This window comes from Polypterus senegalus, chromosome 3, assembly GCF_016835505.1.
Source record: "Polypterus senegalus isolate Bchr_013 chromosome 3, ASM1683550v1, whole genome shotgun sequence".
Lineage (NCBI taxonomy): Eukaryota > Metazoa > Chordata > Cladistia > Polypteriformes > Polypteridae > Polypterus > Polypterus senegalus.
The window spans coordinates 51,369,977-51,385,217 of NC_053156.1; the positions used below are offsets into that span (position 1 = coordinate 51,369,977).

At 40.6% G+C, this 15,241-nt stretch overlaps 1 protein-coding gene across 1 annotated transcript in view; it reads left to right on the top strand.

The window, feature by feature from the left end:
- The window catches only part of dnah2 (dynein, axonemal, heavy chain 2), a 521,611-nt gene that overhangs the window by 219,251 nt on the left and 287,119 nt on the right, over window positions 1-15,241 (top strand). The window contains exons 24-25 of the mRNA XM_039749646.1: window positions 6,178-6,341; window positions 8,935-9,096. Coding sequence (XP_039605580.1) covers window positions 6,178-6,341; window positions 8,935-9,096 — 326 coding nt within the window. The remainder of the gene's footprint in view (window positions 1-6,177; window positions 6,342-8,934; window positions 9,097-15,241) is intronic.

A 15,241-nucleotide genomic window follows, 5' to 3' on the forward strand; every position in this document is an offset into this window, starting at 1 on the left:
GAAAACAGATCTCTGCAAAGTGGACTAAATTAATCACAAGTATAAAACACAAACATATTCACCTCCCTTTAATATGACACACCTAAGTCATCACCAATTGGTTTTAGATGTCGCATCACTAGTTCAATGGAGGTCACCTGTCTGGTGTTTCAGTCCATTGTTGTCTAAATGCATCTTATCTGGAATGGCAAACTTTTGTTGAGCTAATGTGGTGGCCTAAGCTATGCATTTAATATAAAAAAAACAGTGAAAGAAAGGGAGACTGAAAGAGCAAGTCAGGAGATAGACACAAGAAAATATCCAAGTCACTGAATATCCATTGGAGTCCAGTTAAATCAGTCATGAAGAAATGGAAAGAGTATTGCAGAGCTGTAAATCTGTAGAGCAGACCATCCACAAAAACCGAATGATTGTGCAAGAAGATGACTAGTGCCAAGACACCTGTGAGAATTCTGAAGGAGCTACAAGCTAGATTGATTACGACTGGCGAGAGCGTGCAGACAACAACTGTGTTTTATCAGTCACACTTTTATGGGAATGTGGCAAAGAGAAAAAATGCACATGACATCTTGGCTAGAGTTTTGCCAGGCGGCACATGGAAGACTCTAAAGAGAGCTGGGAGAAGGTCCTCTGGTCTGATTAGATCACAATTGAGCTTTATGGCAGTCAGACTTAATGCCACGTTACACTGCATATTATCAAGACAACACCATTTCCACCGTGAAGAATCTTGGTGATGTCAGCATCATGTTGTGTGGATGTTCCTCTGCAGCAAGCCCTGGAAGGCTTGTGATGGTAGAAAAGAGAATGAAGGCAGCAACACGTAGGGAAATCTTTGAAGAAAACCTGTTGCAGTTTATAAGAGGCCTGCACCATGGGGGAAAATGTGTTTTCTAGCAAGACATGGACTTCAAGCATAAAACCAAAGCTACACAGGAATGGCTTTGGAACAACAGTGTTAATGTCCTGGGGCCTCATGTATAACGCCGTGCGTAGAACTCGCACTATAACATGGCGTAAGCACAAAAGCCGAAATGTGCTTACGCACAGAAAAATCCAGATGCAGGAATCTGTGCGCATCTAACTTCCACGCTCTTCCGCTACATAAATCCCGATCAGCGTGAAAACTAACGCCGGCACGCCAGATTATGTAACGCCCCAAATCCTCCCAGAATTACGCCTATTTGAATATGCAAATCAATATAAATCGCCCTTAAGCGCAGCCTTCTGTGAAAAGACAATGGGAAAAGCACGGGAAAATATAAGAATTTCAGCGAATACCAAGTGGAGGCAAAGGAAAAACATACTATTTGTTCAAATAAACCGTGGTATAATCAACAAAATGAAGTTGATCGAGTGACATAGCGTGTTGGAGAAACTTGAAAGCTCACATTCACAAAATCGCACAGTGCCGGAAATAAAAAAGAAGTCACATATCAAAGTTGCCGTGAAAAGAAGAGTTGTAAGCCCACTGTCTGAGTGTCATATGAAAGTTTATTAGGTACAGAGAAAAAGGCACACGGTGGGGAAAAAGCACGAATTGTCAACTTCAATCTCGACATTTCCACTTTAATCACGTAGTTTATTTTGTCATTTAGTAGAACATTATAAACTTCATCTTAAAATCATTTAATTAACCAGTTTCTCAAATCACATCGTAATTAAAGTAGCACGTTAAATGCTTTGTTTTGTATTTGATCTTCTACTGTATGTGCTCTATGTGTGTGAATCACTACTTGCTTCTTAAACTGGCTCTCTTCCTCCAACTGGACACAGAGTCCATTACATTGTGATATTACAGCTCTCTGAATAACTAAAATACTGAGATGTATACGTGATGTCATTTTCATGATGATAGAAGTTAAAGCACATTATTAAACATGTGTTTCACTTCGATGAAATAATTTATTGTCGAAATTTGTCGCTGCTTTTAGCTGTGTTGTTATTTTCTTTCTGTTTTATATTCAATATATATTGGCGTAGCGCCCAAGAGTCCTTGCTTTTCTTTCCCAAGTAACCGATCGCCATACAATCAGCTCTGTAATAGACGTTAAGCCATCTGTAAGCTTAGCGCCGACTCTTCAAAACGTTTAAAGAACATTGAAATATCTTCGTAGTACATGTTTAATTATTCTATCCTTCACGACACTCCCAGTGAAGAATATAGATTATTTAAATGAAGTTAAAGTTTTATGTGTATAATTTAACAAACATATTTTGCTGCATTTCACCTTAAAATGATATCATCATCATATGTAAATACGCGCTTTATAAAGTGGCTCAGGTTGTGAGATATTATAACTGTAGTGCAAGTTTACAGTGGGGTGATTGTACTTATAAGTACAAACCGTTCTACAAGGAGCAATTGATTGAGTGCATTTAAAGTTCTTGGGATTAAACTGTTTCTGAACCGCGAGGTCCGTACAGGAAAGGCTTTAAAACGTTTTGCAGTGGCTGAGACAGCGTGTCCTTGAAGCTGTATACCGATAATTCTCTTTCCGATCAGCTGCTGCTGTGATTCACACTCAGATACAGTGATATAAATACTCCGAGTCGTGCAGTGAGAGTAATATGGAAAAAGATGATCCGCTGTGGCAACTCCTAACGGGAGGAGCTGAAAGAAGAAGGAGAAGAAGGAGAAGAAGGAGAAGTGAGAGTAACAACGCTAAAGCAGTTATGGTATTTGGAATACTATCGCTGTTCCCTGAACCATTATATTGTTACGAGTTAATTACAATCAGATGCATCACACTAATAAACAATATTCGGTTAGTTTCTGTGCATTTATAAAGCCGCGTCATGAAAATAATGAGTAATCACACAAGAACAGTACCATTGCTTTGACGCTGGGTGCCGCCAGTTTGCAAAACCAAGCGGAGAACTTAAGTACGACAAGGCATGAGGTACCGTGGAAAAGTGCGTGGCTTTACGCCAAGTGTAGGTTTTATGCATCGCGATTTGAACGTGGAAAAGTTCTTACGCAGCATTTCTGTGCGTACGCACCGTTTATACATGAGGCCCCTGGAGTGGCCAAATCTCAACTTCATTGAGAATGTGTGGCTGGACTTGGAAAAGTACTGTTTACTCGCTGTCAGAGCTTGCAAAGTGACAGAGCTTGAGCAGGATGGGGACAAATGTCTGTGTCCAGACCTGTATAGACAGACGCAAGGCTGTCATGGCTGGAAAGGTGCATCTACTAAATACTGACTTGAAGGGGGTGCATACTTATGTGATCAATTATTTTATACAGTATTTATGATACATTTAGACCACTTTGCAGAGATCTGTTTTCATTTTAACATTAAAGAGTCTTTTTCTGTTGATCAAAGTCAAAAGCCAAATGCAAACTGTAACTATAAAATGTGAAAACTTACAATGGGGAAACTACTTTGTGTAGGAAGTGTACATTATACCAATATGACCCAAAGACTCGAATCCTCAAGTGTGACACAAAAGGCTCTTTCTTCTTGTTCTTCTTGCCCACCTATTCTCATAGCAGATGACCACAAGCTTAATTTTAACAATGAGACAAGCAAGTTGTCCACACTTAAAGGCTTATTCATATTTATTTATATCACATCTGCTCATAAGCACTGATTCCTGTAAACATTTTTGATATCAAAGCACATTGGACACTGATTGAGGCTGCCTTCCTGCTTCCTGATTTTTCCCAACTACAAGCTGGAATGCATTTTTCTTGACCCACCTATGTAGAATGTATTGAGGGAAGTACGGGGGTTCTAATTGTGACCTTTTCTACATTTGTATTCTTTTGTTTTAGGTTTTTAGTTGTTTCTCAGCATTGTGTAAAATGCCTGTTTCCTCCATCTTCTTTTATATTTGCCTATGAACTTCACATTACAAGTCGTGTTCTTGTGATCAGCCCCACCTACACAAGGTTTTGCACACAAAAACAAGTCACTATTCAAAGCAAAACCAAATGTTTCAAAATGATGTTTCAGTGTTGTCATCACCTTAGTTTTGTTTTCCTCTTATCAGACAGGACTTGCCTGTCTTTTCATTCCCAAATTAAATTTGACATGCTGAACCTTGTGCTTGACTGTAGCTGCTGTGTGACCTAATAAATATAAAATTTGAGAAAATAAATTTTATACCATGAATCAAGATTTAATCTCCTGTGTTCCACTTATGAAGCCTACTGAATGATTCATGGAGAGGGCACCCATTTTAGATAAAACAAATCTGAACGTGTGCCATGTTTCTAAGATTGAGATGAAAAGGTTTCTTTAACAGATGGCGCAGTGGTAGTGCATCTGCCTCCCAGTTCAAATCCCATGACCATGACCATGTCCTTGTCCTTCTGTCTCTCTTTGGAGACTCCGGTATTTCTTCCCACACCCCCATTTATGTGCAGGTTTGGTTGGTTGGCATTTCCAAATACCGAGCCCTGTGTCCCGCACTACCTCCTCATAACCCTGATTAAATGGATTTGAGAATATTATGTTACTTTTTTGACTTTTGTGCAATTTGTACTCTAAGCAATGAAGATTGATGCAAGATTTAAATGTCAAAATCCCAACTAACCAGTCTTGCTGCAATTAGCCTTTTCAGAAATTGTATGTTTTTGTCTCTTGGGTCTAAAAGCATGAAAAAAAAGCAACAATTACAATAAAAATCTTTAATTATCTTAAAGAAACACTGACTTTTGTGCTTATACCTCTCCCTCTGCGATTTTGCACAACTGCTGAATATGGAAAAATAAATCTTTTTCAAGATGCTACAAAAACATGCTTTGTGAGTGAAATAAAAATTAAATCCAAGATGTAGTCAGATGTAGATATGAATTTGAAAACTATCTTGTCTTTCAGCATACATCATTTTGTGTACTCAGATTAAGTAAATCATCCATCTAGCAGTGCATATGAGTCACTTTAGAGTCGTTCGATGACTCAGTGAAATGCCAGTTCAATTATGCAAATTATGCTGGTATTTAGATCTGCTGCAGTTTAATTCCCAGCATATTGAAAAGCAATGCCAAACAGCGGTGTTGTGGAAATGGCTTCACAGACAGATACATCCCCTAGTTACTAGAGAGAAAATCAACCGCGCAGGAGTATTTTGCACTTTATTAAACAAAAACATAAGGGTGGTGGAAGCTTTTCTGAGCACAAAAGCCGAAGGACTTTAAAACAGCAGGCTGACAGCTGCCAGTCCAGTCTCTCTGGCAGCATGTAATAGCACATCCAGGTAAATATGTGTTACTAGAGAAACATCTGTCAGTTAGCTTCTTGTTCGTTTTTCAACACTGCTTCAAGTGTGGGAAAGAAAACAGCAACAGAAGATTCAAAACGCTCTGTGCAAACTGCAGGTAACTAACACAATAAAAGAAACACTTAAGTAAATGAGGACAACAAAATCTGTTGAAGGCAGGTGCCCTTACATAAGCTTTACTGCAAAAGACGGCTAATTATGATAGCGGTCTTGTATTAAAATACTGATGTAGTTAGACTAAACTTCATTTTATTGTAGGCAACCATAGCTCAGTTAAAGACTGCACTGACTGTTAGGGCAACTTTGGCAGGAGCTTTATGATGAAAATGACTCAAGCTGCTAATATTTCATTTGGAACAATGGCTAAGGTTGTAACGACCGACTCGCTGTCCGAAACCAGCAGCTATACCACCAAGACCCTAACAGGTAACACCTAATTGGAGTTTTGAATGGCCCCTAGTACTAGGTGACCATGAAAGGCCATCATTGGCTCGCTGATCACTGGAAGTCAGCGTTACATCAGTGAATTTGAACGTAATAGTTATTCCAGTATTGTTCCACTTAGATAGATAGTTTCATAAAATTTCCCACGGGTTTGCTTGCAATTTTTATAGCATTTGAGTAGAGCATATGTCAGAAATGGTAGTGCTCAACTTGACTAATAGACAGAAACATTAGCTTAACTTCAAAAAGATGCTCAGCTCTATGGAGAGTGTTGAAAAAGTTTTGAGGGCATTTTGTCCAACCATGATAGACCTGAGAAAAATAGTGATGGGGATGATGATGATTTAATGGTTGCCTTCATTTCGTACGACAAAGAACATTGGGTCATTCCAGTGCTCCTTCTGTCTAGAGGCCGAGATTTATTCAGATATACTGTATGCTGTTTGTCTCACAGAAACAGCATTAATGCCATATTTGTTGCTCTTCTTTTTCTTCCACTAGGCCCATTCACCAGCACAGTGGCTACGGCTGCAGCTCTGGAAAAGATCAGCATTACACGCAGCCAGCTCAATGGTCTCAAAGAAGAGGAATCCGTTATTCGAAGTGGCTTAAGCATTTTCAAAATCGAGCAACCTGCCTCAAAGGAAATTCAGGCACTGGACCATGTGAGTAAATGGTGTGGCGTGGGTATGTGGCTATCATAGTTCTTGTAACAAACTGTTTTTTTGCACCGTGGAAGTGAGCCATAACAAGCCTTTAGAATTAAGGGATCATAGTCCCGTTCCCACTGGAGGTATGGATACAGAATGCTTACTCCTTGTAACTCCAAGATGATTTTTATTTATCTAGAGTGTCTGATGATTGCTGGTAATTCGTTTCAAGACTTTTTTCTTTTTTTGTATTTAAATTTGATTTCAATCTGGGATGACATAAAAGTCACCCCCCAGTGCTGTCCATAGTATGCAAGATTTTGATCTCACATTGATAATTGTGCTTTATGCAAATTGCAGATCAGAAAGCACTGTTTCCCTGAGAGAATGTCACTTAAGTCTGGCCTCACCGTGCACATCCAGGCTTTCTCTGACCACCAAAGAGCTTACAGAGATGCACAAACTGCTACCAAGAACACCCATTATGGCAGAATAATAGAAAGTGGGCACGATAACTGAAGGGTTTTCTTTTCTGTAGTCGATAAACTACTCGAACCCGCATCTGGCCCAACTGCCTCTTCTACTGAAGTCTGTGAGAAATTCCTCCACTTTTTCTGTAACAAAATTAAAGATCTAAATTATTCAACTAACATAAATACATCATCTGTTTATATCTCTCCCTGTTTTCCCACTCCATCCAGCTCCTTCTCTAAGTTCTCACCAGTCACATCTGCTTTTGTTAATGACCTGCTTTGTAAGATGAGGCCGACTACGTGTGTACTGGACCCCATCCCCACCACACTTCTTAAATCTTGCCTTCATGCCATAATCCCGAACATTACAACAATAATAAACTCATCCCTTGACACTGGCTCTGTGCCGCTCACTTTTAAAAGTGCTTCTGAAACCCCAATGTTAAAACAGTCTGATCTTGATGCTGACAATCTTAACAACTTTTGGCCTATTTCCCACTTTCCATTTCTGTCAAAAGTTCTTGAGCGTGTTGTAGCTTACCAACTACTTAACTTCTAATAATTTGATGGAGCCCTTTCAGTCTGGTTTCAGGGCACGGCACAGCTGTGAAGCTGCTCTTCTACGGGAAACCAATGTTTTGCTTATGGCAGCAGACTCTGGACAAACCAGCATATTAATTCTGTTAGACCTCAGTGCAGCATTTGTCAGACATGACATTCTACTATCCAGACTGGAGAACATGCTGGGTATCTCTGGCACTGCCCTCCATTGGTTCAAGTCCTATCTGACTGATTGGCAAGTGTTTGTTAGTCTTAGCAACATCAGATCCAGCTCAACATCAGTCACACAAGGAGTTCCTCAGGGCTCTGTCCTCGGCCCTCTTCTCTTCTGTATTTATATGCTTCCCCTTGGCCATATTATTCGTAGCTATGGACTGGGTTATCATTTTTATGGAGACGATACTCCACTCTATATCAATATTAAAAGAGGAACTTCATCAGAGCTTTCTCAGCTCACAACTTGCCTCAGTGAAATTAAAACCTGGATGGAGCAGAACTCTTTAAAATTAAATTCAAAGAAAACTGAACTCCTGCAAATTGGGACTAAAGTGCAACTTAATAAAATGAGCTCCTTCCCAGTCAATCTTGGTGGTGGTCTCATCAGACCTGCCTCTACTGCAAAGAATTTTGGTGTCATTTGTGATTCCTTCTTTTTCTTATTCCACCCACAAAAATCACATTAAGAAACTTTCTTACTTTCACCTCCATAACATATCAGGTATTCGCTGATTCCTCTCCTTTTCTAATGCTGAGAAACTTGTCCATGCTTTTATCACATCCCGCATCTATTATTGTAACTCGCTGCTGGCAGGTGCCCCTTCTAATCTTATATCACAGCTCCAGCTTATTCAGAACTCGGCTGCAAGAGTCCTTACTCGAACCAGCAACAGTGAGCACATCACACCGATCCTGCTTCACCTTCACTGGCTCCCTGTGTCTTACAGAATCAAATATAAAATTCTACTAATAACCTACAAAGCCTTAAACGACCTCGCGCCAAACTACATCAGTGACCTTCTCCATCACTATGTGCCTGTCTGCCCACTAAGGTCCTCTGGTTCTGGCAATCTTGTTGTGCCCCACACTAATCTTCACTCTATGGGTGACAGGGCCTTCAGCTGTATAGCGCCCAGACTCTGGAATGACCTACTGAAATTAATTAGATCAGCTGACTCTATGAATTCTTTTAAAAAACAACTCAAAACTCATCTGTTCAGGAAGGCTTTTAGCTCTACTTGACTTTATTACCCTTCTTTCAGTTTACCTCCATGTCAAGATGCTCATGTAACCTGTATGTGTGTGTGCTAGACCATCAGTTCTGTTGTCTGTTAGGCTTTTTCTCTGAATTCTTTGTCTTAATAGTCTTTATTTATTTATTTGGTTTAGTACAATGCTATATACTGTATACCCTGCCGTTCTATCTTAAACTCTGTTGAGTGCCTTGAGCGTGGGAAAGGCGCTATATAAATAAAATGTATTATTATTTATTATTATTATTACTCTGGATTTTTAGATGTTGTATTTTTTTTATCAAGCAGTTTTTGATTCTCAAATCTCTCAATTCCTCTCAACAGGACTTAGACTATCTGCAGCAGACCTGGGAAATCACAAAGGAATGGGAAGACCACTGGAATTTGTGGAAGTCGGGCGAGTTTCACACCTTGCAAACAGACATCATGGAAGCGATGGCCCAGGGGTTGTTTAAGAAGTTGCACCGCCTTAGCCGTGAGCTCAAGGTGAGATCATCTGCACAAATTTGATTGCTTTGTAATTAACAAAACAAGGGGTCATACACTCAAAGTGTCTTCTGGGTTCTGTTCCCACATTACAAGATCAATAAACAGGTGTGGTAGACAATCATTTGAAAAGAGTTAGTGCTCAACCTAGAGACACAAGGTAATAGTAACACAGTTTTATAGAAATGGTTGACCCTATACCATCTCGGGGTCCACAAAGTTCAGCCAACCATACATTATTTAATTTAATTTACTCCTAGGATTATGTCATGTTGTGTTAACTAATTTAAAAAATGGAAAGCAGTCAGTCCAAGGACATTCAGAGAAATGCAGACATTCTCATTTAACTGTGCAACTCACCTGGACATCTAAGCATCTATGTAAAATTATATGATTTATCCAGTAGCGGGGCTTTCACTCTGCATATTCTCGTCATTAAGGGACCCCATCTAGGCTTGAACAATGTTATGTTGGGCCATCCTGCTGTGTTTTGGATTTGTCTGAGATTTCATTCTAGTTCTACTGTCACAGTGTTGGCATTAAACAGAAGCATGCTTTGCTTTGTTTCTGAACAAAAAGCTCCCTATGCAATGACAGTTCCAATGGTTGTATTGATGTATGCATGTTTTCACTTTCATCTGTTTTATTTTAATACAAAGCCATATGCACAATAAACAGCATTGCTCACACAACTGACATGCAAACTATAGCATTTACATGAAAAATTTTATTCTAAAATGTGGTGTTACTGGGTGTGATGATCTGGAGGTTGGCTCCACGGTCCATGGTAGCTTGAACATTAAACCGCCAATGACGAAACTGTATATAAGCCAGGCAAATGATGACACACACAGAGTCTGCAAGATGGGGTACTGAATGCTTTGTGTTTTTATTCAAAACAGTCAATGTCCAAAAGTGTAAAAAATGGTGCAGTACTCTTCATGATAAATAAATAAATAATCAGTAAAAACAGGTGCCTTCCATCAATTAAAATTCCATAAATAATACAACAATAAAAACCTGAATAAAACCATATAGTTAATAGGTTCCTTCTCTTGACCTTCTTGAGCTAGTGCATATTTCACTTCCTGTCTCCCCTGCTCAACCAATGGGTCTTACAACTGGTAGAGTGACCAGCATCTGTGGTCCTCCCTCCCAGCTCTCATTGTGACTGCCACAACGCTCTGATTTGGTCCCTCCATCTCCCACTTGCCCTTCATAGAATCTACCAGATTCCGAGGAAAGTTCAACCATTCTCCACAGCTCCTTCTCAAATGGTCAACAGGGGTCGAACCACCCCTGGAGTGCTGACTGCTCATCCACCATGTGGCTATACCAGCTACCCTGATTCCTCACCCTGCACCACCTTGAGCACCCCGATTCTGCCTTCTTCTTTGTTCCTTTCATGGTTCTTTTTCGCTTTTCTTTCCTGGCTCTTTACTTGGGCTTCCTTTTCTACCTGCGGGCATAGGCGCTCTGCCCATCAAGATGCTGAGGGTCAATGGACACGCAACAGAAAGTCAACTCGCTGACCCCACTGAACTCCCTGTACACCCATCATTATCCCAAGGCAACTGTATTTGTGAGGCAAAGGAACAAAGTTACAAAGAAGTGTTTCCAATGAGCTTTGTGTATGCATACATTTAACATTTTGTGTCAATTCTGAAGAAATGTCCAGCTCCAACTTCCAAGTTGGACATAAAGACTAGTGTTTCACTCACAGCCTCCAGGGTAAAGACAGAGCTACACTGGGGGCAGTGGAGCTCCTGTGTATACCAATGTACTGTCCACTCGGCTTTGATAAGCTTTGCATTTACAAAAAATCTAATTTTAGCCTGTTTTATATCAGTGTGGTGTATGTACTGTGTATATACATACTGTATATACAGTATACAGGGTGAGCGAAAATAAAGTACTGTATTTCAAACATTTATTCTGCACAAACGCTACAAGATAAAATACATTTCATTACGACACAAAAAAGGGTGTACAAAATAGATATTTTTCACTGTGTTTTAAAAATGATCATTAGCGATACGCTGTTTCAAGGGGAACAGCGGCGATTTTGTGACGAATAGCATTATTGAGGGCTTCAAGGTTTTGAGGTTAGTGTGTGTATACCTTCGACTTGAGATAGCTCCACAAGAAGAAATCGCATGAAGCAAGATCAAGCGAACATGAAGGCCACCCAACATCGCGATGCAGGGAGATCCCCCAAAAACATCTCCCGCAAAACATGCATGGCTCTCCGCGCCGTATAAACTGTTGCTCCAGGCCAGGCAGCCACCACGTCCATCTCTTACAGTTGGGGCCGCAAAAAGTTCTTTAGCATTTCAATGTAACATTCTGAAGTAACTATGACCATTGCTCCCCATTTCTCAAAAAAGTAAGGGCCTACAATGTCAAATTCTGCAACAGCACACCTTAACTGTAGCACGCTCACTGTCCAGGTGTCTCTGATGAAGTTCACAAGGGTTGGTTTCATCCATTAGCGAATGTTTTGCTTATTTATGAAATCATTCAAATGGAACTGTGCCTCATCGCTGCTCATGACGATAGCATCTCGATGAACGGTTTGCAGAATGTTAGTGCACAACTCTCTTTGGCTCTCCCAGTCCTCATGCAAAATCCTCCTCAAAGGCATGTTGGAAATGCCTAAGGCAGAATGTCTAGGAGACTGCAAAACTGATGCACTTACAGCTTGGATGTTTTCAGGCATTTGAACAGTCCAAGGACGGCCTGGAGATTTTCTGTTCAATGTTGTATCCATCTGTGTAAATTTAGCCACCCAATGAAGAATTGTTTTCCGATTTGGGACTTCACCGTTAGGAGGAATGCTGAAGTGTGTTCAGAAGGTGTGTTTCGTAGTGATGATGGATGGATTCATTGTTTTTGAAGAATGCTTCGACAGCGAAAGCACAGTGCACACCAGACCAGAACATGTTGACGACTGAAAACTACAAGGGATCACCTATCAAAGGACCCCTATCCCAACCTACTCGGCTGCCTCTACCTCGCACAATGATCTTGAGAAATATGGTACTCCATTTTGACTCACCCTGTATGTATGTATATATATATATATATATATATACTGTATATTGTGACAGATAGGGAGGTATTATCGCTCCCTTGAAACCTTGGACAATACGTCAGACACCAGGTAAAAGTCCAAAGGTTTTACTTTTTATTAATACAAAGTGCACAAAGCACCCTTCTCTCCACAATACTCATATAATAATCCACAAAACAATCAATAATCAATCCTCCACACTCCCAAACGCGTTGCCACCCTTCCACCCAGCTCAGCTCAACTCTGAGATCTTCCACAGTCCTTTATATAGTCCGTGACCCGGAAGTGCTCCTGAACACCTGTCACTTCTTAGCATTTCCGGGTCAGATCCAAAAGTCTTCTTTTCATTCTAGAAGTACGTCGGTCTTTTTGGTCATGTGACTATGATGCACTTCCGGGTTGTATGCGAAAGTCACGCTGCTCCTGCCTACAGTGCTTTCTAGGGGCCCCTGTGGTATCCAGCAGGGTTGTGGATGAAAACTCCAATGTCCATAATTCCCTGCTGCCATTCGGCGCACCTCCATGCTGAAGGGAGGGCTCCACCTGGTGGCTTGGGGGTATTGGCCGAGATGAAAGGCCGGCCATATCCCACTATATATATATATATATATATATATATATATTGTATATACCAGGATCTTTAACATGCATATACTGCACATAACCAGGAAGCAGACAACAAGCACAAAACCTGGAAGCAGAAAACAATAATGGATATCCAATATAAAAAAATAAACTCTATTATTGAGTTATTTCTAAAAAGAGCAGTTCCCAATACCAATCTTGGCAGAAGAGCCCTGAAATGATCTTCAAATAATTTTTTTCTGCCCGAATGCTCCCAACCACCACCACCAGCTAATAACCTGACTATGCTTTTGCTAGATAGGTGTGGAGTTTAACCTAGCTAAATTCTTAACAGGATTAACATTTTCCTTTCTTTCTTTATGATCCATTTTTCCATGAATCAAAAAGTGCAAAAACACATAGAGCAGATCAATTGTAAAGTGAAAATAACAAAATGGCCCATTCAGAACCCAACATCTACCCACACACCACCTCATTACAACCCATCCCAACCCCAAAGAGAACCTAGAAGCATAGTCAAAACCAACATTATATCTAGATGACGGAAAAGAGAATAATAAAGCAATTAAAGCATCAAGGACAATGCTTAGTAAACCTGTGTGATGTTAGTGAGCTCCTAATAATACAACTTCCGTTGCTGATATCGAGGTGAACCAGTTTTCAGTTGACTTCAAGGATGCCCCATTAATTCAAGACGGTGTGTCCTGCTGTGGGTTGGCACCCTGCCCGGGATTGGTTCCTGCCTTGTGCCCTGTGTTGGCTGGGATTGGCTCCAGCAGACCCCCGTGACCCTGTGTTCAGATTCAGCGGATTGGAAAATAGATGGATGGATGGATGGATCACCAATTGGCAAAAGATTTCCATCACAATGCAAGTAGTAATTTACCCGAGAGTGAATATTTCCCATTGATGAGATGTGAACAAAGGCATTTCTGGTTCCAATAGATATTGGGGTGATAGGAGTCATATTTCAGACAGAATCTATGAGAACAACTGTTTTATCTGTTACCAGAAAGAGAAGTTAGTAGGGCAAAGCCAGGATATATGAAGGAAAGTGCCAGGTCGGTGGAAGAGAGACTCCTGAAAAAACATTAAGAGCATGTCAGGTAGTCTATGAATTGTTTTAAGTTGGTTGAATTAGGTTTTGGGAAAAAAATCCTACATTCTAGAAAGTGTTTTTCCAGGAGAGATAAAGAAGGTGAAATAAGATCACAGATACATTGTGAGAGTAAAGAAAGAGGTTTATAGGTGGATCCAGAGAGTAAGCTATTATCAAACAGATCACCAAGAAGGCTGACTCCTTAGAGTTCCCAGAGTGAAAAATTGCACAGTTTTCTGTCTATTGAGTGGGCAGGGTTATGAAATATGGGAGTACAGGTGTGCCATTTCATATTAGGAACAAAGGTGGTCTATACTATAAATCAATTGTGTAAGACAGCACTGTTTATAAAGGCAGTCTCAATAATTTTGGCTGTATCTGTTTGTAAAAAGTAAAAGGAGTACATGCACCAAAGTTAGAACCCAAAGGTTTCCATTCAGGAATGCGAAAACAAGCAAAACCAGAACCAGGCAGGGTGCAGATTGAACTCCCGATGATAGAATTCAAGATCAGAGAGGGACACTCCTGTGTTCTGCCTGCATCTTATTAAAATGACATATTTAAAGGATTCTCTTCTGCCATTTCATTAGAAGTTAGATATCTTTGACTTTAATTTGGACCAGTATGCGGTGGGAAGAAGGAAAGGTAACAGAAATGTAATTAAGTGAATATGAGGGAAGGTATTTGTTTTAGTAATAGCAAACCAAGATTGAAAAGAGAAGGAGCTTAAACTAATCCTTATTAGAGGCTCGAGCAACAGAGAGTAAGAGGAGAGAATTATGTGAGGCAGTGTCCCAGTTGGCAACATCCAAGGTAGACACATGGTTCAGTCCCACCCCTCTAGAAATGACCATCTATCTGCCACAGCCATGTGTTATGTGGGTTTCCCATTGGCCTGGTCCAGCCACTCAGGTCCTCAACAATGAGGATCTTGTGAGCTGAATCATCCTCTGGGAATCGTGCCACATGGCCGCAGTGCTGTAACTGATGCTCCCTCACAATGCAAGTAATGTGCCTCATTTGGGACTCCATGAGCAACCTCTCATTGGACACAAAGTCAAACCAGTTGTACACAAGAAATCTCCAAAGAGATACAGTACCAAGAGTCCAATCTTCATCTCTGGTCACTGGATAGCGTTCATGTCTCACAGCCATATAGCAAAACAGGAAACGCTAGAACTCTAAAGGACCTTTGTTCTTTTGCATATATATGGAGAGTGCCTCACACCTCATGACCCCCCCATGCTCTCCCAATCCATCTGCTGACTTCATAGGAGTCACCAGAGATATGAATGTCACTGCCAAGGTAAGTAAACCTCCTGATGAGGTTGACACTCTTTCAGCAGACAGACACACTGCTGATGGTTGTGCCCAAGAGGTCATTAAAG